This window comes from Gekko japonicus, unplaced genomic scaffold (assembly GCF_001447785.1).
Source record: "Gekko japonicus isolate JY-2015 unplaced genomic scaffold, Gekko_japonicus_V1.1 scaffold1464, whole genome shotgun sequence".
NCBI lineage: Eukaryota > Metazoa > Chordata > Lepidosauria > Squamata > Gekkonidae > Gekko > Gekko japonicus.
The window spans coordinates 118,849-146,195 of NW_015162526.1; the positions used below are offsets into that span (position 1 = coordinate 118,849).

General features: G+C 42.8%; 1 protein-coding gene across 1 annotated transcript in view; it reads left to right on the plus strand.

Annotated features, from left to right (window-relative positions):
* Positions 1–15,956, plus strand: part of MPPED2 (metallophosphoesterase domain containing 2) — a 120,998-nt gene extending 105,042 nt beyond the window's left edge. Inside the window, exons 4-6 of the mRNA XM_015406281.1 lie at positions 4,625–4,740; positions 8,723–8,836; positions 15,688–15,956. Coding sequence (XP_015261767.1) covers positions 4,625–4,740; positions 8,723–8,836; positions 15,688–15,806 — 349 coding nt within the window. The 3' untranslated portion in view covers positions 15,807–15,956. The remainder of the gene's footprint in view (positions 1–4,624; positions 4,741–8,722; positions 8,837–15,687) is intronic.
* The last annotated feature ends 11,391 nt before the right edge of the window (positions 15,957–27,347 follow it).

Sequence of the window (27,347 nt, forward strand, 5' to 3'; positions counted from 1 at the left end):
TTGGACTGTGATTTGTGCTTGACATCAGCTGGCATTGCCACAATGGCACTGTGTTTGCTGGGCACTCTGAATGCACTGGTTCTGCTGGGCTTGCAAAAATGCCTCCCCACCTTCAGTTTCTACTGCAGAGATTCCCTGGTTTGACTTTAGTCCTTTGGAAACAATGTAGGATGGGAGCACCATAATATCTTAATATTATGTCTCTCAATATGTCTCTTAATATCCAGTCTGATGCAGCTTGTGATCACTATTTTGTGATGCCTAGTAAAAGTTAGTACGAAGGCAGACTCCAACTCTCAAAAATGCCTTGTAGATGTTCGGGATGGTCAGCTCTTGGGCTTCAAAATGGAGAACAGAAGCCCTCCCAAGTGCCTGCTCAGAACACAAGGTCAGGCTATCCAGGTCAGGGCTAGGCTGAAAATAATGTGACTGGCCCAAGGTCACCCAGCCAGCTTCCATGTCATGAATGGGGATTCAAACCTGGATTTCCGAGATCCTAGTCCAACACTTTAACCACTACACCACGCTGGATCTTGTGATGGAATTGGACGTTGGAATTTGATTTATTTTTTTTACTGGCATGATTATATATATGAAGTTAAATAAAAGAAATTTTCCACTGTCTGCATTTCTTTTCTGGCCATTGAAACAAAGTTTGGGTCCAGTGGTACCTTTAAGACCAAACTTTGTTCTGCTGCTTCAAACCAACACAGCTACCCACCTGAATCTATTTTGTTGTATAGAGGAGGGGCCCTGACCTGGATAGCCCCAGCCTAGTCAGATCTTGTCAGGTCTCAGAAGATAAGCAGGACCAATGCAGAGGCAGGCAATGGCAAACTGCCTCCAAATGTCTCTTGTCTGGAAAACTCCATGGGGTTGCCATTCGTCATCTGTGACTTGACGGCAAAAAACAAAACAGAGGAGTGGGGTGTTAAAAAATTATCTGCCCCAGGTGCCAAACAGGCTAGGTACACCACTGGTCTGGGTATATTTGCAGGTTCAATACCCACCTCCCATATGGCTTTCACCCAGAACTGTACTTCTTTGAGACATATCTAATGCCTTTTGTAATTTTTTTATCCTAGTACCTTTATATTTATATATATTATATTATATTTATATCATTGTATGCTTTTATATTTTAGTCACTAGCAAAGGTGATCATGGAAGAAAGAGGAAACCTAAATAGCTAGTGGGAAACTGGTTTTCACAGGCAAATAATATTTTGTTTAGGTCTTAAATGGTCATGTGTCTCCCTTTTGTTGCTGTGTCATCCAATACAGAAAATGAAAATGGGGATGAGAGGTCAATGTTGTACCTCGCAGAACATGTTTACTAGGTAAAGGAATCTGTAGGGAGCATGCAGGCATTTTGCTGAAAAATCAAGAGCTGACACAAAGAAAAGGTAGATATTGACAAAAGGAACTGGTCATCTGAGTCCTCTAAAAATACAATACAATAAAAACCATAACATGGAAGAACACGTGAATATTTGCACTCATAAACACATTGCTGGCCCTTGGTGGGGATTTGAGGTAATGGAGCCACTAGGGGGAAATCTTCTTGGATCCAGACTGTGTTCCAGATCTCTTTCTCAGTCACAACATCCGTAACAGTATTGTCAGTGCCTTCCAAATGAGAACATACAATGGCAATAATCTCAGTTAGGCAATCAATGGTACCGCTTACTATATAATTTATGGCAGAAAGTGACCCCTGATTTTGCAGGAGTATGACTGCAGGATTTTGTGTTAAAGGACAACCTATGCTTCATTCTCAGTAAACCTGACTTTTGCAGAAACTGTTCTTTTCCCTTGTTTCTGAAAAACAAAATTTGTGCGCTTCTTTTTGCTTGAAGAACATAAGGATGGCACAAGGCAAGTGCCTTTAATTAGTGAGGATACACCATATTTATTAGTAACCCCAAATGCCTTCATTTCATTTTGTCTATCTCTGGGATGTCCTGACCTGGATCACCCAGGCTAGCCTAGTTTTGTCACATTTCAGAAGCTAAGCATGGTTGGCCATTGACCAGGGAAGTCCAGTGTTGCTACCCAGAGGCAGACAATGAATGGCAAGCCCTCTCTGTTCACCTCTTGCCTTGAAAACCCTACATGGTTGCCATAAGTTAACTGCAACTTGATGGCACTTTCCATCACCATCTCTAGGTGCTTTTAGTTATCTTCATATACAATATTTATTAACTACCTTTGAGATTTGGGATGTCTTGCAGAGAATGCTTTATGCTTTGTGTCAGGCACTTGTTACAGTACCAAGGAATTTGGAAACTGTTAATCTGAGTTGGCTTCTGTGTGTTACCTGTGGGTTACAAGTGAAACATCAGCCAATTTTTGGTGACTTGTATATCAAAAAGAGAGCTCACGGGAGGAGATTGTATCAATATATAAACACTCAGTGAATAACGTACGAACAAAAGCAGAAAAACTATGTTTCACAAATCCACTCAAACAGTATAAATTCTTATCAAGTTCAACAAACACCCTTATATATTTTCGTAAAGAGCTAGGATCAAAAAGTACTTAATACAAAGGAAAAACTCTGAATAAAGTCCACCAATCCTATGTATGAACAGTTTCAGGAGAAAAAAAGTTCCATGTCTGTAGGAGTAGCAACTATGCACGGCTGGCTTCACTGCCGTGTTCGCTTTTCACTTCTTCAGATAGCTGGTACTCTTGGTGAAATACAAACTTAACAAATTTCCTTAAACCAGTTTTCCAAATCCAATCGCCCCACTGACATGTTTTCTTTCTGCCAAACAGGCTTCTATAATAATAGCAGTGACTTGGCTGGTCTCATCTAGGCCACTGTTTCCTCTTAAAACTGTATACTTATTTGTTTATCAAGATGGACTGTAAACTGATTCAAAGTATGCAACCATAGAGCAGATTAAGCAGCTCCATGTTCAATCAAGGTTTGTGCCTATGATGGTTGTCTCAGCCTAAACACACAGAAATCTGAACTGAGGAAAATGACATCATTCAAGCAGCAGATCATGTGTTCCACAACCATGTGAATTTGCCTCATGTATTTGCTAAAGGCAGGATAACTGGAGTACCCTCTGTCCAATCATTCATCCCTACCCCTACCCCCACATTCACATCTAAAGCTGCAATCACACACACTAAATAATCCACATTCAATCCACTTTCAATGCACTTTCGAATTGGATTTTGCCAGTTCACACAGTAAAATCCAGTTGGAAAGTGCATTGAAAGTGGATTATTTAGTGTGTCTGATCGCAGCCTATGATTGCTTTGTGCATTTCAGATGTGTTAGTTGCTGTAACTTTAACACCACTTGTTTACAAAAAGGGTGAAATGTAATTAATAAAGGGCAACATCAGCTGTCATGTGTCTGTTATAAGAAATGTATTTGGTTAGTTATCTGGAACCATAGTTGGATTATTAATCTGCAGTTTGAACCCTTCAAATGTGAATGCTGCAATATGGCAGCCTGATTTTGTATGGCCCCTGCCACACGGCAGGGAAAACACTGGGCAAAGCGCGGCTTCTAAAAGCCGCACCAAAAAAGATGCCGCAGCGGGATCCCACGATCCCCTGAGCCGCGGCGCCGTTGCTCCCCGGCACGATCAGATGCTGGGGAGGAAGAGACGAGTGGGAGGGGGAGGCTGCCGAACTGTGCATGCTCAAGCATGCGCAGTACGGCCGGGGGCCGGGGATGCGCCGGCGAAAAGACGCGCCGGGGATCCCACGGCCGGCAGTGATGCGGCCCTTCGGAAAGAACCACCTAGGTAGGTGGTTCTTTTTTGCTGCGGGTTTTGGCCAGGAGGGGCAGATTGGGGACGGGCTGGGAACGGGCGCAGCCCGATTCCCAGATGTTGCTGTGGGATCGCGCCCGTTTGCTGCGGCCCCGATCCGTCCCTCTCCCGGCCCAAACCGTCTAGTGTGAACAGGGCCTAAGAGAAGTTTTGCTAGTGGAGAACAGCTTGTGAGATCAACACAGCTTGCTTGGTGCAACTTCCACATTGACTAGAGGTTGCAGCATTGCCTTGAAGATCCATGTGTTGAAAAGGAGGCATATAAATCTTTTAAATAAACACTGGCACAGTGTTGTCACTGCCTCCTCTTTAGCACTGCCTATACTTAATAGGAGTGTGTGTTTTCAGTTATATTCCAGTGTGTGTCTTGGTAAAATTCAACTGTTTAATTGAAACCATTTCCATTAGCATGAGAAGAGGCATTTTAGAACATTTTTTGCCCAGCTCAATTTCAGTTTTTGAAACATAACCTTTGGCAACAACACATGCCCTATGGAACAGTAATTATTCACAAGAATCAATCCTGTAATTATCATTTGTGTAATTAATATAGCAAATAATGGCTTTTCTGTGTCTTAAATCTATGGTCTTTGACAAAAAAACTTGTTTAACATTCCATCTGTCTGTCTCTTGGAGACTGCGGCCAATTGTGTAGGATCTATGTGACAGTGGGTTAAACCAATTTCGATATAACAGTCTGTTTCTTTGCTGCTTTGTCTGTATGTGATCTTGAAGAAGCACTAGCTACCGAGAATTTGCATTGCTGCACACATGTGAAAAGTAATCTCTCATAATGACACAGTTTATCTTATTCTTCCTCCAAAGGACACCATGGTTTAATGGATGGGGCTTTAACTTACCCAGAGGTCAATCTTTACTGGACAAATGGAACCTTATTCCTGAAGGCATTGATATATTAATGACCCATGGACCTCCTCTTGGTAAGTGACACAAAAGCTGATGGTGTCCATCCAGATACCTTAAGGTAAGAGTAAACATTTTAGTTTGGCCATTAAGAGGCATTTTGTGTAAGTATAATCAATGATATATATTTGTAAAGGGAAAATGTGGTTACCTTTCAGTTCTATAGAGCAGAATCAGTCCTCTAAATAAAGGTAAAGGTTCCCTTGCTTGAAAGCCAGTCAAATCCGACTCTAGGGTTGCGGTGCTCATCTCCGTTTCAAAGCTGAAGAGCCAGCGCTGTCCGAAGACATTTCCGTGGTCATGTGGCCGGCATGACTAAACACCAAGGGGCACGGAACGCTGTTACCTTCCCACTGAAGTGGTACCTATTTATCTACTTGCAATTTCTTGCAATTTCTTGCTTTCGAACTGCTAGGTTGGCAGGAGCTGGAACTAGAGACGGGAGCTCACTCTGTCATGCGACACAGTCGGGTCTCAAACTGCTGAACTACCGACCTTCCACAGCCTGCAGTTCAGCGTCTTAACCACTTGAGCCACCGCAGCTCCATTAGTCCTCTAAATACTGGCCATTAAAACATGTTTCCAGCATCCAGTGTACTAAGCAAGTAGAAGAAGCAGGGGTGTAGCCTAATATGCGAATGAGTTTCTGCTGTTGGGTGTGGCCTTTTATGCTAATGAGTTCCTGTTGAGCTTTTTCTACAAAAAAAGCCCTGCATCTAATTCTGTTCCTGAACTTCAGGGAACCAGTGAAAAAATGGGCAAACAATGGGGCCAGCTATGGGAGATTGTTCTTAAAAAAATTCTCTAGTTTTTCAGAAAAATCTGAAAACTTTCTTTAAAAGGCAAGGGAGATTTAAAATTTCCTTGAGTTAAAGAAAAAAGAGATCTCACAACAGTATGTCATGAGGTCTCAGCTGCCAGTGGAGAAGGGACCAGTGGTAGTTGGCATAGAGGTAGCTGGCAGTGACTGCCATGAGATAGCACTAGCAATGGCTACTGTTACTCCTGCCAGAAGGGTGAGAAGAAACTGATTGCTGGTAACCAAGAGAGGTGGGTGTTGAACCCAATCGTAGTATTTGAACTTAGAGAGTGGACATGCAGCCTTGGAAGAGGGAGAAGGCAGCAAAAGGACGAGGAAAGGAAGCAAGGAGGAGGAGGAGATGGTGGCAGGAAGGTAAAAAAGAAAAGGAACAGCAGAAGGGGGAGAGGGAGGAATGCAGCTATGATGCCTCTGTCCACTTCCCTCCCTCAGAGGAAAGATTTTCCCTCCATTTTTCTTTCCCTTTTGTGACTGAGCTACCCTAGTTGTCGGTTTTCTTCTTTCTTGGAGAATTCTGGCTGTCCCACCCTGTCACAGTATAATATTTTGGCTGTTTGCTCAGCCCAGGAACCTGAGGGAAGGAATGGGAGCCCCCTTTTACTTATATGACTTGAATGGCACTGATAAGTTTTTATACTCCAGATTAACAAAATATTTCGTTCAACATAGAGGGGAAGGGTCAGGTGGAATCAGGGTAAAATTTCTGAAGTAAAATCAGTACATGTACAGACTTTAGTTCTTATGTTTCAGGCTACTGAGAGTTTCTTAAGCTATTCACAGTTACTTACATCTTTGTGTTGAGAGGCTTTTGTTGTCCCAGTCGGAACAAAGAGACAGACACGTAGATTAGGATAATTAAAGGGCAACTTTATTAAGTATTTACATGTTGCCCATGGCAATACTAGATAACTGAGCAAAATAGGCCTAGCCAGGGATCACCTCTGGACCCCTCCTTGCCTTAAATAGGGTGAGCCACCCTGCCCCTGTCACGAGCCATCATTGGATGGCTAGCACCTAGCCAGCATAGCAAGCAGATTGCCACCCCAGAGCTCCAGCCTCCCATGCTGCACAACTTGAGCGGAACACCTATCCAGGGGGTCCCACAGTCAGTACGCATTCCCAGCCAGGAGCCACACAACTCACAAGCTGGTCCCAATAGACCCCTTGCCCACAAACGTGGGGGTGCCAAATGGTGCTCACTGATCTGCTGAACTTTAACCAAAACTCTTTCCTGCCAAGGGACCACCTATTAAAGCAGCAGCACCATCTAGCCTCCGTTTAAAAACCTCCAAAGAAAGAGAGCCAACCATTTTCAAAAAAGCTTGTTCCACTGAGGCACCGCTCTGACTGTCAGGAAGTTCTTCCTAATGTTTAGCCTGTCTGTGTTAAACTGCTCTCAGTCACAGCTGAATTCCGAAACTGTCAGTACTCAACCCTTCTCTGTTGACACAGCACTTCTAAGCTTTTAAAAAGTGCAGTCCATCACAGCAGCAGTGGAGGGAGGAAGCAGGAAAGGCAGTGGCAGCGACAGTGACATCATGGGGGGGCTTGGAAGAAAAGAGGTGGGAGGAATAGGCAGCTGGTGGATAGGGGGAGAAAGGTGCAGTGAACAGGGAAAGGAGAATTATGGGGAGAAAGGCAGCAGTGGCAGTATGCAATTGTAAAAAGCTGTAGGAAAAAGCAGGGACCAATGGAGGAATTTCCTTATTCATTTCTCAAAGATCCCTACTAGTTCCTAAGATACCATTTAAATCAGTAGCCATTAGCTGAACACATAAAGCATACCTTTCTGAATCAATAAGATGATGCGTTTTTGCATATATTTTGCTAGGCCCCTTCAGGATATGAAGATTTAGTTTTTACTAACATCCCCAAATTAAAGTAATTTAACATAACTATTTGAACACAACTAGGATACGAATTTGGGTTTGTATCTTTACTTTTGATGGAGTTCATTGATTCTTAAGAAACAGTACCTTAAATTGCAGAGCAGAAAATAACCCCAGCATTTGTTCCCGCTCCCCCAATTGCAAGCTGTATTCACAGACTCTATGAATGTATGCCTTACTGTTCAGATAACAGTAGCCGAATTTATTCCTGTTGTAACTCCTTTGAAGTTTGTTTATTATTAACAATGATAAATGTGCCGCTTCCATTTGGTTCTGGTGCCTCTCAGGTCTTTCTACCCTTCTGAGCTTTTTGAATGCAAGAAATCAGGGCATGGACTTATGTAATAACTGATGTCCGCTTTATGGGATTTCTGCATAATCTATAGAAATAAGTGGTGCTTTCTTTAATAGAAGTTAATTAATGCTAACATGCTAAATGTCCTTTCTCTGGATTGCCTTTTTTTAAAGCTGCCAGGAGTAGGTATAAGCAGACCTCTTTGCTTTGAAACCAGAGGAATGTTATTGTCCTGAGCTAGTAGTTTCACTGAACATGTGAGGTTCAGTGTGGGCAATACACACATCTGGGCGCCCTTTTGTTGCATTTCCTGAACATTTGCTGACGTTGAAGGCCACCTCCTCCTCTCCAGATATTCAAACCAAAAAGGTCACTGTATGAAGCTCTGCAAGATGCACACAGAACACTGTATGAACAGCGACTGACCCATTCACCTACCTATTGCTCATTTCATATGCCTTACATTCATCAAGATGGAAGAGAACAGGGCAGGCCTCAGTACACATGCTGTTTCATATATGCATTAAGTAATTTACATTACTCTGTTTGGTATTTTGAATTTCTAGCACACATGAAGTGACGAGGTTGAAACTGGTTACTGTGTGGTGGCATAACCATGATAAGCAATCAAGACCACCTTGGCAGAATCCACTTGGGCGGGGGGACATGGAGGTGGCGCTACTGCCGGGAATAAATGTCACAGAACCTCAAGTAATGCAGAAGAATCTATATCTGTAGTTTAATAAATCAAATGAGAAAAAAATGTTAATTGGGAAGGAGGGGGGCAGACTTCAAAGAAAAAAAGAATCTCCAGGAACCAAGGAGAGACAAAATGACAATGAAAAGTTTCTTAAAAGCCATTGTATGCATTAATGGAAATGTTAGGATTACAGATAATGCAATAAACCTTCAGTGAATTATGGCTTCCTGAAAGTCTACGTGAAACCTTACCTGAATAGAGAAAATTAAGAGTATTGATTACATTTTGCTTTTAGGTTTTCGAGACTGGGTTCCCAAGGAGCTGCAGAGAGTTGGCTGTGTGGAACTGTTAAACACAGTACAGAGGCGAGTAAGACCTAAGCTCCATGTCTTCGGAGGAATCCATGAAGGTAAGAAATAGACTTGATACCTTCTTTAAAAAAATACTGGAATATAAAATTGCAACAGAAGACTTTCAAAGAAATGCCAAGCACAATTATAAAACTTAGTTCAAATGCAGGAAATGTTTAATCAAAAGTTTTTATTACTTGGATCCCAGTAAAAATCTCCACTGACAGAAGGATTTCCATCAGCAAAATATCCCTCCCCCATCAGCAGAAATGATAAGTGTGATCATTCAGTAATGGCCATAACATGTTAATACATACCCATCACAAAACTGACACCATATTTCAAACATTTTAAGTTCCTCTGTATGGTTTTAAAGTTGTGCTGTAAGGTTAATAGTTTTCATGGCATTTGTATTTAATACTGTAAACCACTTCGGGCTGCAAGGGAAAGGCAGTATGTAAATATCTTTAATAAAAAAATATACCGAGAGACCGGTACCAATGGGGCAAATCTGGAGACAACTATTAAAACCATAATTCAGTTCAGTACCTTTATTGGCATAAATATTAAAACCACAGAATTGTGAGGGACTCAAAGGCTTTAGCTTCCTGTCATTTACCTAGTATTCACATATCAGTCTCTACAGTCTAGACCTGAATATTCCAAAAGGGCCCCTTTCATAAATGGATATCATGTATATTAGAGTAGGAGAAATTCTCAGGGAAGGCTGAAGCGATGTTGCATGAGGAGGATCATGCACCAGTATCACTGGTCAGGTGGGGCAGAGCAGTAGAGTTGCTAGTTCTCCCACTATGGTGGGAGACATCCTGCCACAACCCATGCTTCCTAGTGTTGCTCCTTTGGGCAGTGGGAGAAAGATTTTTTAAAATGCCATAGTTGTGCATGACATGAGATTGTTTCCAAGGAAAACCCCAAAAGTGACATCATATAGCTGTAGGAATCCATAGTGTTTCTGGTGATCTCTAGAGCAGCGTGATGTCACTTCTGGGTTTTCCCTGGAAGTGACATCACATCATGTGATGACAGCACCGCCCATGTACCCCACCTCCTTTCCCATTGGGTGCCAGCCATCAGCTGACAACCCCACAGAGCCGTGACACCAGGCCCTGCAGTCACCTCCATTTGCTCTTTAGGTTGGTGAACCGATATAGTCAGCGTTCAGCAAAGGAAGGAATTGCAGGGCTTAGGTGCTCTGACTGAATGTCTGCAGAAACTCCAGTTCCCTCAAAAGCACCACCCTGATGAAATGTAAGTCCTCACTAGATAGTAACAAGATCGATTTTCTTTTCCTTTTGCTCTAACTACTGAAAGTCCAAAAAGCTTCTGTGATACGAAAATATAAAGAAGACCTTTAAACCATTTAGAGCCAGTCAAATAAAATGAAAGAACCCATTGATTGTGACTTTACTTCAGCGAGAGGCTTCATTCTGTATATGTTCCTTTTGGAAAGCCAAGGGCATTAACAGCATAACTATAAAACAGTCAGGCAGATGGTGAAATAAAACCATATTGAAAGAGAATTTTAAAAACATTCTGGATTAAGTTCCTGTACAGGGATTAGCCCACCCAGGCCAGTCCAGGGATGGGAGGGAATCCTGTACTTTTCAGTACATTAAACAACACGCCACGAGACAGTCTGTACCATCTCTGGTCTTCACAACAAATTGCCACCAGAACCTCTTTTCACTAGTCCCTGCCTTTCCTAAGGGAGAGATTCCAACCCTTAGTTAGTATCTGGGATTTAACACAGTACCAACCCTATCCAGAGATGCACACTCTTACCAAGGTAGCATATGTGGTCAGGGTTAGGCACAAGATTTAGACTTGGAATTCAGTTACAACACCAGAGACAAATTAGCAATAAGAAGGATCTTTATTCAGTACAGAGTTTAGCATAGACTACCAGAGATTACCTGAGCCTTCGGGGAGGGCGGGATATAAATCTAAAGAATAAATAAATAAATAATAACAAAGGCTAGGGCTGTTTGCCTTACCTAAACATTAATGATTCATAGTTACCACGTCAGGAGTATTCATCAGTCCAAGATAGTCCAAGTACCAAGGGATTTTGAATGGAAATCTCATTTTTGCACACCATGTGCTCCAAGTCACAAAGCAACTCTTTGTCTCTCAAGAGGCAGCATTTCAGGTGCAATAAAACAGATAATGGAGAACAGGAAGAAGAACTCACTCCCATAGGGATCAAACAATTATACCCCAATTCCAGTCACAAATTAGATGTGGCCATCAGCCAATTGCGAGTGGGCATGGGTGTGCCCAATTGTTGGTTGTCATAGCTGCGTGTGGGGATAGGCTATAAGTTTGGGACCCCGCCTGCAGTCATCTGACCCAAACTCCAGCTACTTCATTGTGTACGTGACTGGTCGCAAGTGATCCAGAAAGTGTAGCCATGAGGTCTGGCGTTTGGCATGAAAGTGTGAAAGAATGTGAGTTTATGGCATGGCTATTGAGGCCATGTGGCCTCACCATTTGGCTTGCAACAGGAAACAAGACACAGCATGTTATCAAAAGACATCACAGGAGAAGGCATGTGAATATAGAAGCAATATTCCTATACAGTACCTATTGTGTTTTTTGTTTGTTTGTTTGTTTGTTTTGGATCCTGTAAGATGTTTCAGGGAAGCTTTCCAAAACATCCAGCTCTTCTTGTTAGTTTCAGGCCAGGGAAAATTTCTAGTGCAATAAGCTTCTGTGGCAGGAAGTAAAGAGAGATTACTTAAAATACATTGTGTAAGACTTTTTTAAATATTTAATGAACTTTAGTGGCTTTTATATCCTAGTGAGATAAATACTAGCAGAGAGAGAGCAAGACTTTGTGACCCTAGGACTAAAAATTACACATTTAAATGCTTTATATTTTACCCCCTCTGGAGATTTCTGTGCTGACTCTAATTAAGCTCTCCATAGGCTCACAGGGTTGGAGAACTTCACAGAAAAGAAGATGGCTCATGAGCTTGGCATTGTTGATTTTTTCCAAAGTCCACATGACTTTAATGCAAATGAATTTTTATGCCTGGGTTATAGAGTCCTGTAAATAAGGAATTTATGATGAAAGCACTGGCGTAGTCTTAACCACGGCAATATCCACACAAGTACTCTTACGTGTCTACGAAAAGATAAGTTTTGTATAAATATTAATGCTCAGGTGTCCGTGCTAAGAAACTCCAGAAAAAAAACCCTAACAACAACATGCAAATTGCCTGCCTCTTTAGTAGTTGCTGTGTAAGTCGAAAGTAATCAAACTTCCAGTGGCATTAGTGTTAGACTGATGGAAAGGAAAGAGCTCTTAGCATGGGAGATCATTATGAAAAACTACTGTGAGGCACAGCACTATACAGTTTAAGTATACAAATGGGGTGGACGTGCATCCTGTAAATGTAAAAGGAATTTACTTAGTAGTCAAGAGCTCTGTTGTTGTTCAGTCAAGAACTCTAATACAGTTCAATTCTGCTCAGTCCCCACCAAAGACAAAGAAGTGGCTCATTAAAATAAGGGGGATAAGATTTGGCCCAAATTTTCTTAATTTTTCAATGTCAGATGTCCCAGACCAGCTAGTCATGAAACACAAGTTTAATGGGAAGTCTCATCTGCACACTGGGGTTGTATGTTTAACTCCCCACTCCAATTCAACTTCCTGGCTGCCTAATTTTTTAAATATAAAATATTTATATCCTGTTTTTCTCCCAATCAATAGAACTCCAAGCGGCTTATGCCATGAAAACCAGATAAATCTCAGTTCACAGAAATACAATTCATATCAGAAGAGAAGAAGTCGTTACCCATCACATTAACTAATCTCCACTCACAAGCCACCAGAAGTGCACTGGAAAAGCTCCACTTTGGAGAGTCGGCATACCATAGTGGATACAGTGTAAGGCTGCGATCACACACACTAAATAACCCCCTTTCAATGCACTTTCCAACTGGATTTTGGCAGTTCACACAGTAAAATAGAACGACTCCCCGTCGGCTTAAAAAGCTACCGGGGAAATCCGGTGATCGGCCAGGCACGCCACGGAAGCACAGAACGGCCCTCCCATTTGCAGCACAGCAGTATGCCATTTTTAGCAACCCACCCAATCAGAGGGGTGCATCAGCCATGGCTCTGTGCTAGTGGCGTGGTAGCGATGTGAACCGGCCCTCATGGGCCAGCTACCCAATGCAGCAGGCGTTGCGGGACCGGTGTGAATGCTGTGAAGCACACCTAACACCAGTTTCTCCACGGGATACTGCCACAGCAACCTGCCTGTCTGGACACAACCATAGAGTGGTTGTTGTGAGAGAGGAGAACATTGTTCAAAGCTACTTTGAGTTTCCATTGGGAACTATCCAAAGAAACAGTAATTTAACAGCTCCCTCTCCTGTGTCTGATATCAAGAGAAGAAACAGCTGTGGTTTAGTTCATACCTTCAAGATTCAAGAGCCAGTTTGGTGTAGTGGTTAAGTGCGCGGACTCTAATCTGGGAGAACCGGGTTTGATTCCCCACTCCTCCACTTGCACCTGCTGATGTGACCTTGGGTCAGTCACAAGCTCTGCGGCAGCTGTCCTTGAGAAAGAGCAGTTTCTGTCAAGAGTTCTCTCAGCCCCACCCACCTCACAGGGTGTCTGTTGTGGGGAGGGGAAGGGAAAGGAGTTTGTAAGCCAAGAGAAGAAACAGCTGTGGTCTAGTTCATACCTTCAAGATTCTTATGTGCACCTGCTATTTCTAAGCAATTTTTTTTTTGCTGTATGTATGAGGGTGGTAGCACATTGACACATGTTTCCATGTAGCTTTCACTGCCACTATGAATGCAGAAGCATATGCAGCAGCAATGTCTTTTTTGCTGTATGTATGAGGATGGTAGCTACCCATACAGCACATTTACACATGTTTCCATGAAGCTTTCACTGTCACTTTGAATGCAGAAGCATATGCAGCAGCAATGTAGCATCCACACAGCAGTTTTCCATATATTTTCCTTGCCTGTGCTCCCCACCATTCTTCCCCCACACTCTATGGCAGGAGTCCCCAACATGGTGCCCATGGGGATATCCTGTTAAACAAAGCTTTTGTCTGAAATGTCAAAGATTTACTATTAGAATCATGTATAACCTCTCCCCCTGACATTTTGTGGTTGGCTCCACCTCTTGTGGCAGTCATTGGTCACACTCACCACCCTGTGTCAAAATGCCAAAGGTGCTCATTGGCTCGAAATGGATGGCGACCCATGTTCTGTTGCCACAATCTACAAGTTTCTATAAATTTGTAGCTCTCATTTTTTTAAAAAAAGGTCTCTGTTCTGAGCAGAAAGCAAGTTATCACTTAAATACATTCACTGCATCCAGATTGCTATGAGTGGCTGGTTAGAGGAAGTTTATCTGTTGTTAAGAGTTACAGCATTCCAACAATCAGTGTAATTAGTTTAGATATACATCAGGAAAAGGTGCTATAATTAATGTCAGAAGGACAGAAAATTCTGAATAATTTTGTAAATAATCTGTTCATGAGTTTGACCACGAAGTGTGATTATTGAAACTATGAGTGCAGATGCAGATTTGCTTATTTATGTATAAAGTTGATACCTTTAAAATAAAATAGCAGGAGCAATCAATTGAATGCTGTCCAGGTTGATTTTTATTGCTGAAAGCAAAAACAAACATTGCATGGATGATGGATCTCTGGTCTGTAAAGAGTAAATTGTGCACACATGCATCTGCAATCCAGATTGGGGGCAAACAGGGGGGAAAAGGATATTTAATACTTCAATCCTTGCTCTGTTTTGCAAACCAAAATCAGGTCCCCATACCTAGGACTGTTTAAGAGGAAAAAATACATACACTTTAAAAACCTTCTTTTTCATATGAAATGCTAATAAAACCACTGGGAGCCTGTGAAATTGAGAGGGTTAAATGCCGTCTCCACACATGACTCAAATCTAAACTGTAGCTGCTTTTGTGTACAATTTAGTTTTTACAGTCTGACAGAGATCCATGATAGTGATGGGCACGAACCTAAATTCATCATGAATTTGGCCCAGGTCATGATTTGCGACTCATGATTCGTGCTCGTCCCTATCATGACCCTCCACCTGGTTTTGGGGAGGTTCATGGGGTTTGTGGTGGGAAGCGGGGTGGGGGAGCGAGAGGGATCGCTGAAATGGCTTGCACTTAACAGGCTGAAATAGATGCAAACCATTTCAGTGATCCCTCTCGCTCCCCCACCCCCCACTTTCAAGGTGGGTTTTGGAAGATCTCCCTTCCATTCTGCTGACTTCGGGGAGCTGCCCCCAACAGAAAGGAGAGGGAAAGATCCACAACCCGAACCTCCATTTTCCTGGTTCGTGCGCATCCCTAATTCGTAATCTTCGTCCCATCTGTTTGGGCCCTGCATGACAGGAAAACAAGGCTGGTAATATGTAATTATTTGACAAGAAGTTCCATTTTACTTCTAAGCAAACACATATAGGATGACTCAATAAAGAGTGCATGAAAGGAGTGGGTTGGTGGTAAATGCCTTGTCCCCAATTCATACTATTATGCCTGAAACATTTCAGGTCGCTAAAGAGCCAAGGAACATTAGGCATTGAGGAGGGGAGACTTCTCTCACATTCAGTTCTGTTACAAAACTATGGCTTCTTTAGCTCCAAAACTTCAGTTTTTTAAAAAAACAGGTGGTTCTTATTTAAGCAAAAGTGTGTCGCATGTTTCAATCTAGAAATAACGTGGCAGCTTTGGAGTGTTCCAAAGCTTTTAAAAGGCTTTGCTGAACTTGATTCCAAAGCCTTGCTTACAAGAAGCCTTTTTTCTTTCCGCGGCCACCCTCAGGCACTGTACTAGGTCAGCATTGTCTGTTTACATTACAGTAAGTGTGACACATTTTCCCCACAGGTTACGGCATTATGACAGACGGTTACACAACGTACATTAATGCCTCAACATGTACAGTCAGCTTTCAACCAACCAACCCGCCAATTATATTTGACCTTCCAACCCCGCAAGGATCATGAAGCACTACAGCAGTGGGGGAAGGTCCATAAACTGCCATTTTCTAATTTAAAAAAAATCCATTCTCTTAACATGTTTCTTTACAAATGATGTGGGGCTTTTTTGTAAATTGTTGGTACAAAAAAACAGATAGCGGTTGTGCTTTTTTTTAATGCAGCATCCATTTGAAATTGATAAAGCATTGTGAATTTGTAAAATGAAGTTTTATGCTTTCTTAATGAACTTGCCATTGTAAATCATTAGTGTTCTCAAAAGGACAGCCAAGCTTTCTTTTAAGGAGTGAGACACCTTATTTTAATATTATTAAATAAGCTTAAAAAGGCAGTGTTTGAAAAAAAACACCCAATTTTGCACAACTATCATTTGATTTTTTTAAAAAAAATAATAAAATAATATTTCTAGTGTTAAATGCCACCCTCTTCCCTTCTATGTTTTTAGTTTCATATGTATGCTTCCCTGTCCAGAGTTTTGTACATGTTCTTATGCATACAACAGGCCATGCATCCGATGGGGTTAAATGCACTTATGCCCATTGAGATCAGTGGACTTAAATGCACCTAACTCTCTTGGGATAGTGGTCACAGAGCTGTTTTGCTGGAGGTGGGATCTCCATTCATCTCCATGGATGCTGATCTGCACACTTCAATATATGCATCGGTTATCTTCATGGAAATGAAGGAAGAGACCCTTATTGGTCAGAAAGGCTCTAGTACCCATCAGAGCTTCTGCACTCACAACAGATGGCTGGATCAGGATGATGGTCCATTTTCCTTCTGATACATGTGCTGCCTATTAATGGGTAATGAATCAGTGAGGGGGAAAAAGACTTCTAGGGTAGTTTGTCTTTGCATACTTTAATGGCCAATTAGATAGCAGCATCTTGTATGTGATGATCTAAATTGTCACTGTATTGGTGAGTTTCTTAAATTATTTTAGCTTTAAAAATACGGGGATGAAAGCTGCAATGAGCAGGTGTTCCATGCAGTAAAAACATGTAAATGCGGACTCCTTTTAAATATGGATTTTATATATATGTATTTTTTGTGCATTATAACTAAGCTAGGCATTTAATAGTGCCAGTGTAGCATCTGCAAAATTATGCTGTACAGCACATCTAAATTATGAAGGATGTGACACTTTTTTCCCAAGCGCTCAAGGCCTTCAAGAGCTTGAGTTAAAATCTTGGTGCAGTTCCAGGCATGTATAGAATCAAATGAATACAATCAAGCCTATCTAAAATAAGGCTTTGTTGTCCTTTATATTTAAAATATTCTTGAATTGTCTTTCCATTTCTTTTTTCCTTATTTTGCACTGTGTGTAAATGCAATCTTGCTAGCACAAAATATTGTTGCAAATAGTTATTTCTATTCTACCACTGTAAATGCTATTGAGCTTTATTCTGTTTTATGTTACCTTAATGGAATTTAGGAAAGCAGTTGTTTCTTTAAAGTTATTGCGATATTATATATCTAGCGGCCTTTATATGCAAATAAAATTGCAAGATTTTTAAATACTTCTCATTTGGAAACTCTTTCTACTTTCTATAGGTTACTTTCTAAAAGTTGCAAACTACTTGATTGAGTGTTTTTTGTGAAATTGTGCATTGCTTCTAAATTTAGTAGATCTTAATCCTGGATTGTTTGATCCAGCTAGGGGCTATATGAGCACAGGCACAAACCCTCAGCTGGATCTGAGTCTTCCCATTCCTCACTAAGCGGTTAATAAGCTGGGTTCCAGACTAGAGATGGGCAGGAACCAGGGAAATGGAGGTTCGTCCCAGTTCGTGGGGTCCCACAAACCTTCAAAAGCCTCCCCATTTACTGAACCAGTTTTGTGATCTGAGATCTTCTCTCCCTCCTTTCTGCTGGTGGCTGCTCCCCAAGGCCAGCAGAATGGAGGGGGGGGATCTTGCAAAAGCCATTTAAAGGGAACATTCCCTTTAAATTGCTTTTGCAAGCCACACCGTGCACAAGTGAAGTCCAAGCACCGAGTTCACCCGGAAGTGAGTGAACTCACCACTTGGACTTCACTTGTGCATGGCGCAACTTCCAAAAGCCATTTAAAGGGAATGTGTTCCCTTTAAATTACTTTTGCAAGCTACGCCATGTGCGTGTGAAGTCCAACATGGCGCAACTTCCCTTTAAATTACTTTTGTGTTCCCTTTAAATTACTTTCGCAAGCTACGCCATGTGCGTGTGAAGTCCAAGCTGTGAGTTCACCACCTGGACTTGACTTGCGCATGAACCACTGACGTGAACTTTCGTAAAAAAACTTGGAGGTTCATGGTGGGTATGATTGCATGACCCTCGGCTCACAGACCAAGCCATTTTTGTCACGAAATTAAGTTTGTGAAACAGTTTGTGTCCATCCCTATTCCAGACTGTTTTTCTAAAGCTGCACATCTGCATGCTGGTTGCACCCTGCATCCTGTGGATTGGAGCCACTGTGGATATTCACATTACTACCATTCTACACAGTCCAACTATCTGTGGTCATGCCCTCACTGTGGACACTTCATAAGCCTGGCATAATATTTATACAGTTTTCCAGTTATAAAAGTCTTCTGAAGCAGTGATTATTTTGTGGTGGGCCTTATTTTCAATTAATGTTTTTTGTTTGAATTGGTAACCTGTCTTGGGTCCACAATATTAGCAAAATCAAGAAGAAATGCATGGATGAATGTTCTACAGCCAGAAGTAACTCCTCTTGCTGGCTTAGGGCTCATAAACAATCGTCCCTTTCAATGATCTCAGTGGAACTGTAACCAGCTTCAGGGAGGAATCAGCAGAAGAATCTGAAAGTTCCACATGTACAAGCAGAAGTGCCTCCTGCTCAAGGTAGGGCTTTATTGGATCTGAGCTTTTGTTTCTTCTTTTTTTTGTGAGACGTAGATGCTATACTCAGATAATTGTATAAAAGGCATTAGAAACCATGTCATTAGACATTTTCCACCCTCTGATTTAAACAAGTTTGCATCCAATTTGCTTACCTCTAAATTATGGGAATGAGCAAAGCAGCGTTAAGTAGTTTTGCGGTGCAAGCCTAAGCAGATCCACACCACTCTGAGCCTATTAATACAATGGACTTAGTACTGTGTTTAGGATTGCACTGTTAATGCCATATATTTCCATAGGGGAGATTTCATTACATGAATATTGTATGTTCTTCACTTGATGAAATCAGCACAACTTAGGGACAAACTAGACAAGGCATTGGAGCTCTGTGATTGAATTCTCCATATCATTAAACTACTGTAGATAGTAGCTGCTGAGGAGAACAATTTGAATCAGGGCCCTGGGTAAGGATGGGTTTAAGCCTTCCTCTGCTTATTTCTAATACTAATTTACCCCAGGAAGTGCTCTTTGCCCTAATACAGGAACAATGCATAGTCTCCCAGCAGAACAAATAGTCCTTCTGAGAGGATGGTTTATATCGGGTAAATGGCGTGAGTAAAATTTTAACCTCAGTACCTGTGCCAGTCCAAATTCAGAGAGCATTTGTGAGGGGAGGGCTGCTACTTACAGACGTTTCGAGAGACAGGACATCTAATTATGGTGTTTCATATAGTTTGGTTGTTAAAAATTCATAATCTCACCCTAGTTCATACTTTCAAACACTATAGTACTGCAATGACAAGGAACAAGCATACTGTAAATCCTTCCCTTCTCCAGTGGTTCAGCTAGTGGGACAGTCCGTACAGATGGGATAAGCTCCTCCTCCAATCACAGGGTCGGCTCCAAGCTTTGATCCAGGTGGGGAGGGGCTTATCCCTTGGAGGCTCTCCCAGTTCTTGCCGGCCCTGCTTCAGAGCAGGACGTGCTTCAGAACTGCTCTTTAGCGCAGCAAAGAAGGAAGAAAGAAGATAGAAGGAACAAAAAAAAGCACGCCGCAGGGACCTGAGAGGGTGCTTTCGTTTCGGCAGCAAGGAGAAGGAGGGCACGTTCGGCGCTGGGAGGTCCCCGGCTGCCGCGGCGTTTTTTCGGCCACCCTCACTAGACTCCTGCTGGCCTTACCCACTCCTGGGGTGGAGGGCCTGCCCCTTGGAACCTTATTGGGGGTGCGGTCGAGTCAGCCTTTTTCCCGGTGACAGGAACGGCTTCGTTCCCCTGACCGGCTCCCGGAAACGGCAATCGGCTGCAGAGACGGCAAGTCTACCCCGCCCCCTTACGGTCCTCTCCAGTGGAGACAGACCCAGGGTGAAGAGGGGAGGCAGATTGGGCTCACAGCCATGGTTTCCAGATACCTGGGAGGAGGCGGGGGGGTGAACCCTTCATCCCATGCCTTGTTCAACCCTGCATTGCTAGAGAAAGGAATTTAAGGAAATGCTGCATGATACCTTTAAGGGATCTGGTCCTGCTGGACCTTCATCAGTAAGGGGTAGAACAACCAAAAGGTCCAAACCCAGCAGGGAAGACATGACCTCCAGAAGTTCTAGTTCCATCCCCACCCCCCGATCCAAACACAGGAGAGCTAATTCCTCTAAAAAATATCATAGTCTTCTCATGGAACACTTGGAAAGGGATTCAGAGTCCTCAGTCCCTACTTCAGAAAAGGAAGAAGGCAGACTGTCTGAGGAAACAGAGGAAGTAATGCCTTTGGTCCAATCCAGGCTTTCTCCTGAAGAGTTATATTCTAAACTCCTACCCAAGGTACTCAGGACCTTAGACCTCACGTCCAAACCTAAGGACGTTACTGAACAAGACTCAAGAGTACCAGTCAGGACTAGGCAAACTGATGTCAAAACTTTCTGTTACTCAGCCAGGGTTGCCGCTCCCTGCGTCCTTTTATAATATAAAGAAGGCTGAATGGGAACAACCTGCCAAACCCAAGGCTAATCACCATCTTTTTTCTAAGTTTTATTCCTTTATGCCAGAAGCTTCCAAATGTCTGAAGCTACCCACAGTGGATGATCCAATTACCAGTCTGTCCTCCAACTCAGTGCTACCCATGGATGCAGATGCGATACCAAAGGACCACTCTGACAGGCGCATTGAACAGGCACTTAGAAAAAATTTCAAGGCCTCTTTGGGTTCTCTTAGGGCATCCATGGCAGGGTCATTGTTCGCCAGAGCGACTTATGACTGTGCAGAAAATTTAGCTTCAGCAGACAGTAGTGTCCCAAAAGAATTCAAAGATGAAGTAAAGAAAATTGTGCTGGCTATTGCCTTTGCAGCAGATGCTACCCTGGACGCTGTCCAACTTTTCGCCAAGGCTATAGAGTGTGGTGTGACGGCATGTAGAAATAATTGGCTGTCACTGGGATGTAGATTCTTCTGCACAGGCAAAGGTGGCGTCAGTCCCTTTTAAATGGATTAACCTTTTTGGGGAGGGGCTAGACAGATATTTGGTGAAAGACAAAGATAAGAAAAGAGTACTGCCATCCAAAAAGAAGGATAGTAAGTCTAGAAAGAGATTTCAGTCCTTTCGGGACCAGAAAAGAGGACAGAAATCCTCCTACACTAGACCTTTCAAGGCAAAGTGGCAGTCCTGACCACATAATAGCAAACCCTTTACCCACAATAAGGAAGACCAGCCCTCGAATAAGAACCCCAAGAAGGGGACTGTAGCATGACTATCTAGGCACACGGTTTCTCTCGATAATTGGGGGAAGGTTGCAGTTGTTTGCGATGCATTGGCACCAAACTGTAACAGACCATTGGGTCCTGGACAGTGTAACGCATGGCTACAAGCTGGAGTTTTTTCCCAAACCCCAAGAACATTTCATTCAAACAGCACGACACAGGGACCGCTTAAAACGTCAAGAGATGCTAGCAGCCATCCAGCATTTGCTGGATATTGGGGCAATAGAGAGCGTCCTGGCTTGTCATCAGAAAAACTTATCATATTCCAATTTACCCAGAGCACAGGAAATTTCTTTGTTTTGCATATGCGGGGAGGTACTTTCAGTACAGGGCCCTCCCCTTCAGGTTGAAATCCTCCCCGAGGGTGTTCACCAAAGCGTTGGTGGCACTGGTAGCAGTTCTCCGTCTGAAAGGTGTCATACTGTTTCCTTATCTGGACAACATTCTTCTCAAGGCTATGTCGTTTCAGGAGAGTGTGAATGTTTCCCAGATCACAATGCACACATTGGAAAAGCATGGGTTTGTGGTCAACAGGGAGAAAAGTCATCTTCAACCTACTCAGCAGCTGATTCATTTGGGAGTAGAGATAGACACCATCAGGGATCTGGTCTTCCTTTCTCAGGAAAGGAAGCAGAACATTCGATCCCTGTTGACAGTAGTATTGCAACAGACCAAGATGGAGCTCATGACACTAGCCAAACTGTTAGGGATGCTGGTGTCCTGCCAAGAGATCATGCAATGGGTGAGGTTTCACACCAGACCCCTGCAGAGATTCCTGTTACCCTTTCAGAACGCAGTAGCACACAAGAGATTCAAATTGGTGCAACTTCCAGAAAAAGTGCGCCTACAGCTGAGATGGTGACTGAATCCACTGTTGTTCAAATAGGGGTTATCCCTAAGGGACCCCTCCAGGATTTTGATGACCACAGATGCTAGCCTATCAGGGTGGGGTGCCCACTCAGGAGGGCAGATGGTTCAGGGCAAATGGTCCCAGGAAGAATCTATCAGGAGTATCAACTTCTCAGAGCTGATGGCGATAAAACTGGACCTTCAGAGGTTTGCCTCCCTGTTGTCAGGTCAACATGTACTGGTCCAGATGGACAATATTACGGCAAAGGCTTATGTGAATCGTCAAGGCAGGACCAGAGTACGGAGTTTACACCAAGAAGCAGCCGAGTTGATGTCTTGGGCGGAGACACATCTCTTGTCCCTGAAAGCAACACACGTGGCAGAGAAGACAATGTGTTGGCGGACTGGTTAAGCAGGGGGAGGTTGGACCAGTCAGAGTGGCAACTGAACAAGGAAGTGTTTCTGAAAGTTTGCAACAGATTTGGATTATGAAAATGGACCTTTTTGCAACGGAGTTGAACCGTCAGATTCCAGAATTCTTCTCCAGATTGTGAAACGACCAAGCCAGAGGAACAGACGCCCTAAACTGTGAACAGCCGCAAGGCCTTCTATATGCATTCCCACCCATTCAAATTCTACACAGGGTGATTCAAAAAGTACATCAACAAAAGGTGGAAGTGGTCCTGATAGCTCCCTTTTGGCCACGAAGACTGTGGTTTCCAGAACTAAAAAAAGCTATCGAAACAAGAACCATGGAAACTTCCCAATCGGGCAGACTTGTTAGTACAAAGCATAACAAGGCATCCATGTCCGAACATGTTAAGACTCACAGCGTGGAAGTTGAGCGGGAGGCGCTAGTGGGTATAGGGTACCCTGACAAGGTTGTTTCCACCATGCTAGCATCCAGAAAGAAATCCATTAACAGGGTTTACAATGCCGCCTGGCAAGTGTTTCACTCTTGGTGTGTGGAGATAAAGTCCTCAGCACTAGCACCCTAAGGAGGCAGGCTTTGGTCATCTCAGCTGTCCAGGGGATTAGACATGGGAGGTCACTCCTTCATCATCCTCACGTGAAAACGTTTCTGAGAGGGGCTTCCCTACTCAATCCTCCACAGATACATCAGAAAGTCCTCGATGGGAAACCAGGTATCCGCGCCCACCTTAAGTAGATGGATTAAGGGTTGCATCTTTTTGGCTTACAAAGCCAAAGGCCTAGAGCCGCCTAAAGGAATCGTGGCTCACTCTTTAAGGGGAGCCACGACTTCAGTGGCATATCGTTCATTTCCCTCTCTGGAGGCAATTTGTAAAGCTGCCACGTGGAATTCTGTCCATTCATTTACCAGGCATTATAGGGTGGACAAGCTGGACTCAGCGGAAGCGGCTTTTGGTTGTAGGGTCTTGCAACATGCCCTGTAAACGGGGAAGCTTCTCCCTCCCTTGGGGCAAGCTGCTTTTATATGTCCCATCTGTATGGACTGTCCCACTGGAGAAGGGAAGATTTTTTTCACTTCCGTGAAGCTTCCTTTCTCAGTGGTTCAGGAGTGGGACAGTCCGGCCTGCCCAGTTGTGGTGGTTTTTTGTCGCTTCACACGTTTGCAGGGAATGTTGCGAGACTTGGAGTTTTGCTGAGTAGCCGAAGTGAATGCTGAGGAAGGGGGTTTCGTATCCTATGTCCCCAATTTCTATTCTTAGACAGTCACTAGTCTAGCGTTCTTTGCGTTATGATATGTTTGTTGGTTAAAGCTGTTGTGTTGAGTTAGTCTGTCTGGTTCGGTGTTTTCCTTCTAGCAATTTCCAGATGGGGTTCACCGGGCTCGTTCATGACTGGGAGAGCCTCCAGGGGATAATCCCCTTCCCACCTGGATCAAAGCTTGGGGCTGACTCTGCAATTGGAGGAGGAGCTTATCCCATCTGTACGGACTGTCCCACTCCTGAACCACCGAGAAAGAAAGTTTCACGGTAAGTGGAAAAAACCTTCCCTTTTATGCCTAACAGTGTGAACTGAGCCTCTGCATAAATGTTTGATCAAATGTGTGTGGGGAGCAGTTTGTGTGATTTTCCACTGCTTTGGATGAACCACTCAAACCTACTTATGCACAATCAGTCATTCATGCAGAAGGATCACTTCACACTGGAAGTGGTTTGTACAGAGGAAAGGAGGTGGGTTCTGGGTTTGTTCTGCTTCTATACCATGCTATTTAACCCAGTTTTGGATTAACTGGATTTCTAACTAGATAGAATTTCCTGTCTTTTAGTTTGTTAGGGCCATGTGTCAAAATATTGTCTCGAATAGAATGGGTAAAATTATATTTTAATCAAATATATGATAGTTTTCTAATATTCCCCTACTCTTTTATAATTGGCACATACCTCTTTAAGGCTATCTTAGTTTCAGGGGCTCAACTGTATTATGTAATTTTTAATTATTATTCTCACTTTTGGAATCTTATACAAACTCACTTGTAATCATCTCATTGTCAAAACCATTCAGGTAGGACCCCAATAGACTTTGTTTTTGTCTCTTCCTCCTTTAAGTTACAAGAGAAGGTCCCATATGACTATGCAAGAACCTTCTAGATGGCAGAGGGACCTACCAGTGTTCAGTCTTTTCAAGTGATTGATTAACAACACTGTAGTCAATTAACCTTTCCACTCAATGGGAGCAGCTTTCATCTAGTCATGTTGAAAAGGTTGAAAGCAGTCAAGGCCTTTATCAAATGAGGGCTGCAGAAAAGGATGTTCCACCCAGGTGATTGGTTCTCCACTTCTCTTTGTCTAGTGAATTCAGCAGACCTTGAGGTCAAGCATTATTAGACTCAGAGACTTTCAGATCAATCTGATCTACTCCAGGCAAATTCTACAAGCATTATGCCAAAACAGAGTCTAAAAGGCAGACTGATGGAATAACTAACTCCTATCCATAGCTAATGACACTACATTGAAATTTACTAAGCTTTAAGCAAGATTTAAAAAATTATATGTCATTTAGGTAAGAATTTCAGTAAATAACACTTTTATTATTCATGTATTCATGTGACCTAAATCACAAAAGGTATCTGACATACTGTTTTGGTGCTTACAAGTCCTAAAACCCTTTGTAGACTTGTGCTGCTTTTCAGCCCATTTTGAATTTGTCAGCATTTCAATACAATAGGCAGACAACTAACACCCTTGGCACTAACATGGAGGGAGCAACATAATCCATAACTCTCTATAATCCATTTCTGTGGTTTATGTCTAAGTGAACAATTCTACATTTAGCTCTTAAGGCCAATGTGGATATTTGGGACAAATTTCTATTCTGTTCTTTTACAGAGGTTCTCACAAGACCTTTTATTCCCTAACATCCACTTGTTTAGGGCATCCAGGCATTACAGTACCCTTTAAATATGGGAAAGTAGTCATTAACAATTCATGCATAGCAAAGACAGCAAGCCCCCCACCCCCATTTGAAGTTTTGGTCTTCAGTTTCATAAAGGCTCTTCACCCATAACAAGAACTCTCTTGCGTGCTATCCTTGCTTTTTATTTATGTTTATCCATGAGTCAGTTAAAAACCTATTAAGCATTCTATTGTGATTCACTCTCAACAAGCTCTAGAGCCATTAATTTTTCTCTCTAACCAGTCCACAGGTTGTAGAAAAGAGTAAGAGTCCAGTAGCACTTTAAGGACTAACAAAATTTCTGGTAGGGTATGAGCTTTTGTGAGGCACTGCTCACTTCAGTCCACAGGTTGGTAATATCTTCTGTTAGCAGTTGAAAACACTGGGATTCACAGAATGTTCTCCATTACGTTTTCAATACAGTGCTCTTTCTCACATTCCTTGGAAGTCCAATGGTGATATTGAATAGGTGTGGTTAATGATTTGATGGCTCCATTGTCAAGAAATGGAAGATTTGTATTCACTTACCATGAAGCTTCCTGCTCGGTGGTCCGGGAGTGGGGCAGTCCTACCCACCCTCGTTTTGAGGACATGACTACCGATCATTACGGGACCAAGGGGTAAGCCTATGGGACCTAGCATGGGTGAAGTCCTTATGTGCTGTTTGCTTCATTGTGTGATGATGTTGAAAATTGTTGTTTTTCTAACAGTTGTTGAATAAAGGTTCTGAATGGTTAATCTTAACATTGTGTTGCTATCACATGGTTCCCAATGGGGGGAGATGTGTGGTTCAGGTTTTCATTTGCAGGAGTTTGGGGAAGATTGGCTTTCGGTATGAATGGGGAGCCAGAAGATAAGCCCCTCCCCTTCGGGATCAAAGTCAAGGACTGCCCCACTCCTGGACCACCAGAGAATACATGGTCACTGCAGTCTGTTGCTACATGAATGACATTAGGTGGGCAATTAGAAATCATTGGAGACAAAGCAAGAGGCCAGCAACCTGTTCAAGTGCTGAAGAAACTTGCCACAAGCTGTAACTGCTAAGGGATATTCCTATTAGAGTTGGTCAGCAGGCTGGGGCAGTGCCTTCCTACCCGCTTCCTATTTAATGGTGAACTCTGTCCAGATCTTCACCTTTACTCTTTGCTGCCCTTGAACTCTCAGCCTGTACTTCAGATGGACTGATTTCCCTAAGGCCCTCTCTTAAAAATCACTGAAACAACAAAATTCTCCAGCAACCCAGCCACCTAGCTAACCTGCTCAGGTACCCACCTGACCTTTACCTGCTCTCCTTTTTACAGTTTTTTTCTACTGAAGATATTCTAACAAGCGGGGTCAAGTATGGGACAGAATACAATAAGATGTCAACATCAACACTCACACTAACCAATATAAATGTATAGTAATTTATTATTATCTTAAGAGACTATTCAGTCAGACCATATGGAATGCTCATTCAAGAAAGACTGAGTTGAAAATGATGTGTAGTTAATGCATACTATCCAGAGATCTTTTGATTTCAGAGGTCTCATGTTGTCCTCAAATTGCACAGTAAAATCACTGTCAATCACTTGGAAGCCTCCAAGCTTATCATGTTGTTTTTTTTCCCTCCCGCAGAAAATGTGAAGAATGATTTAGCTTAGTTCAGCACGACTGCAGACCATCACTCGTGTAGCTTCCTTAAAAGTTCTAAGGGGAGCCACATAGTCTTTCCCTAAGATTGCGGACACA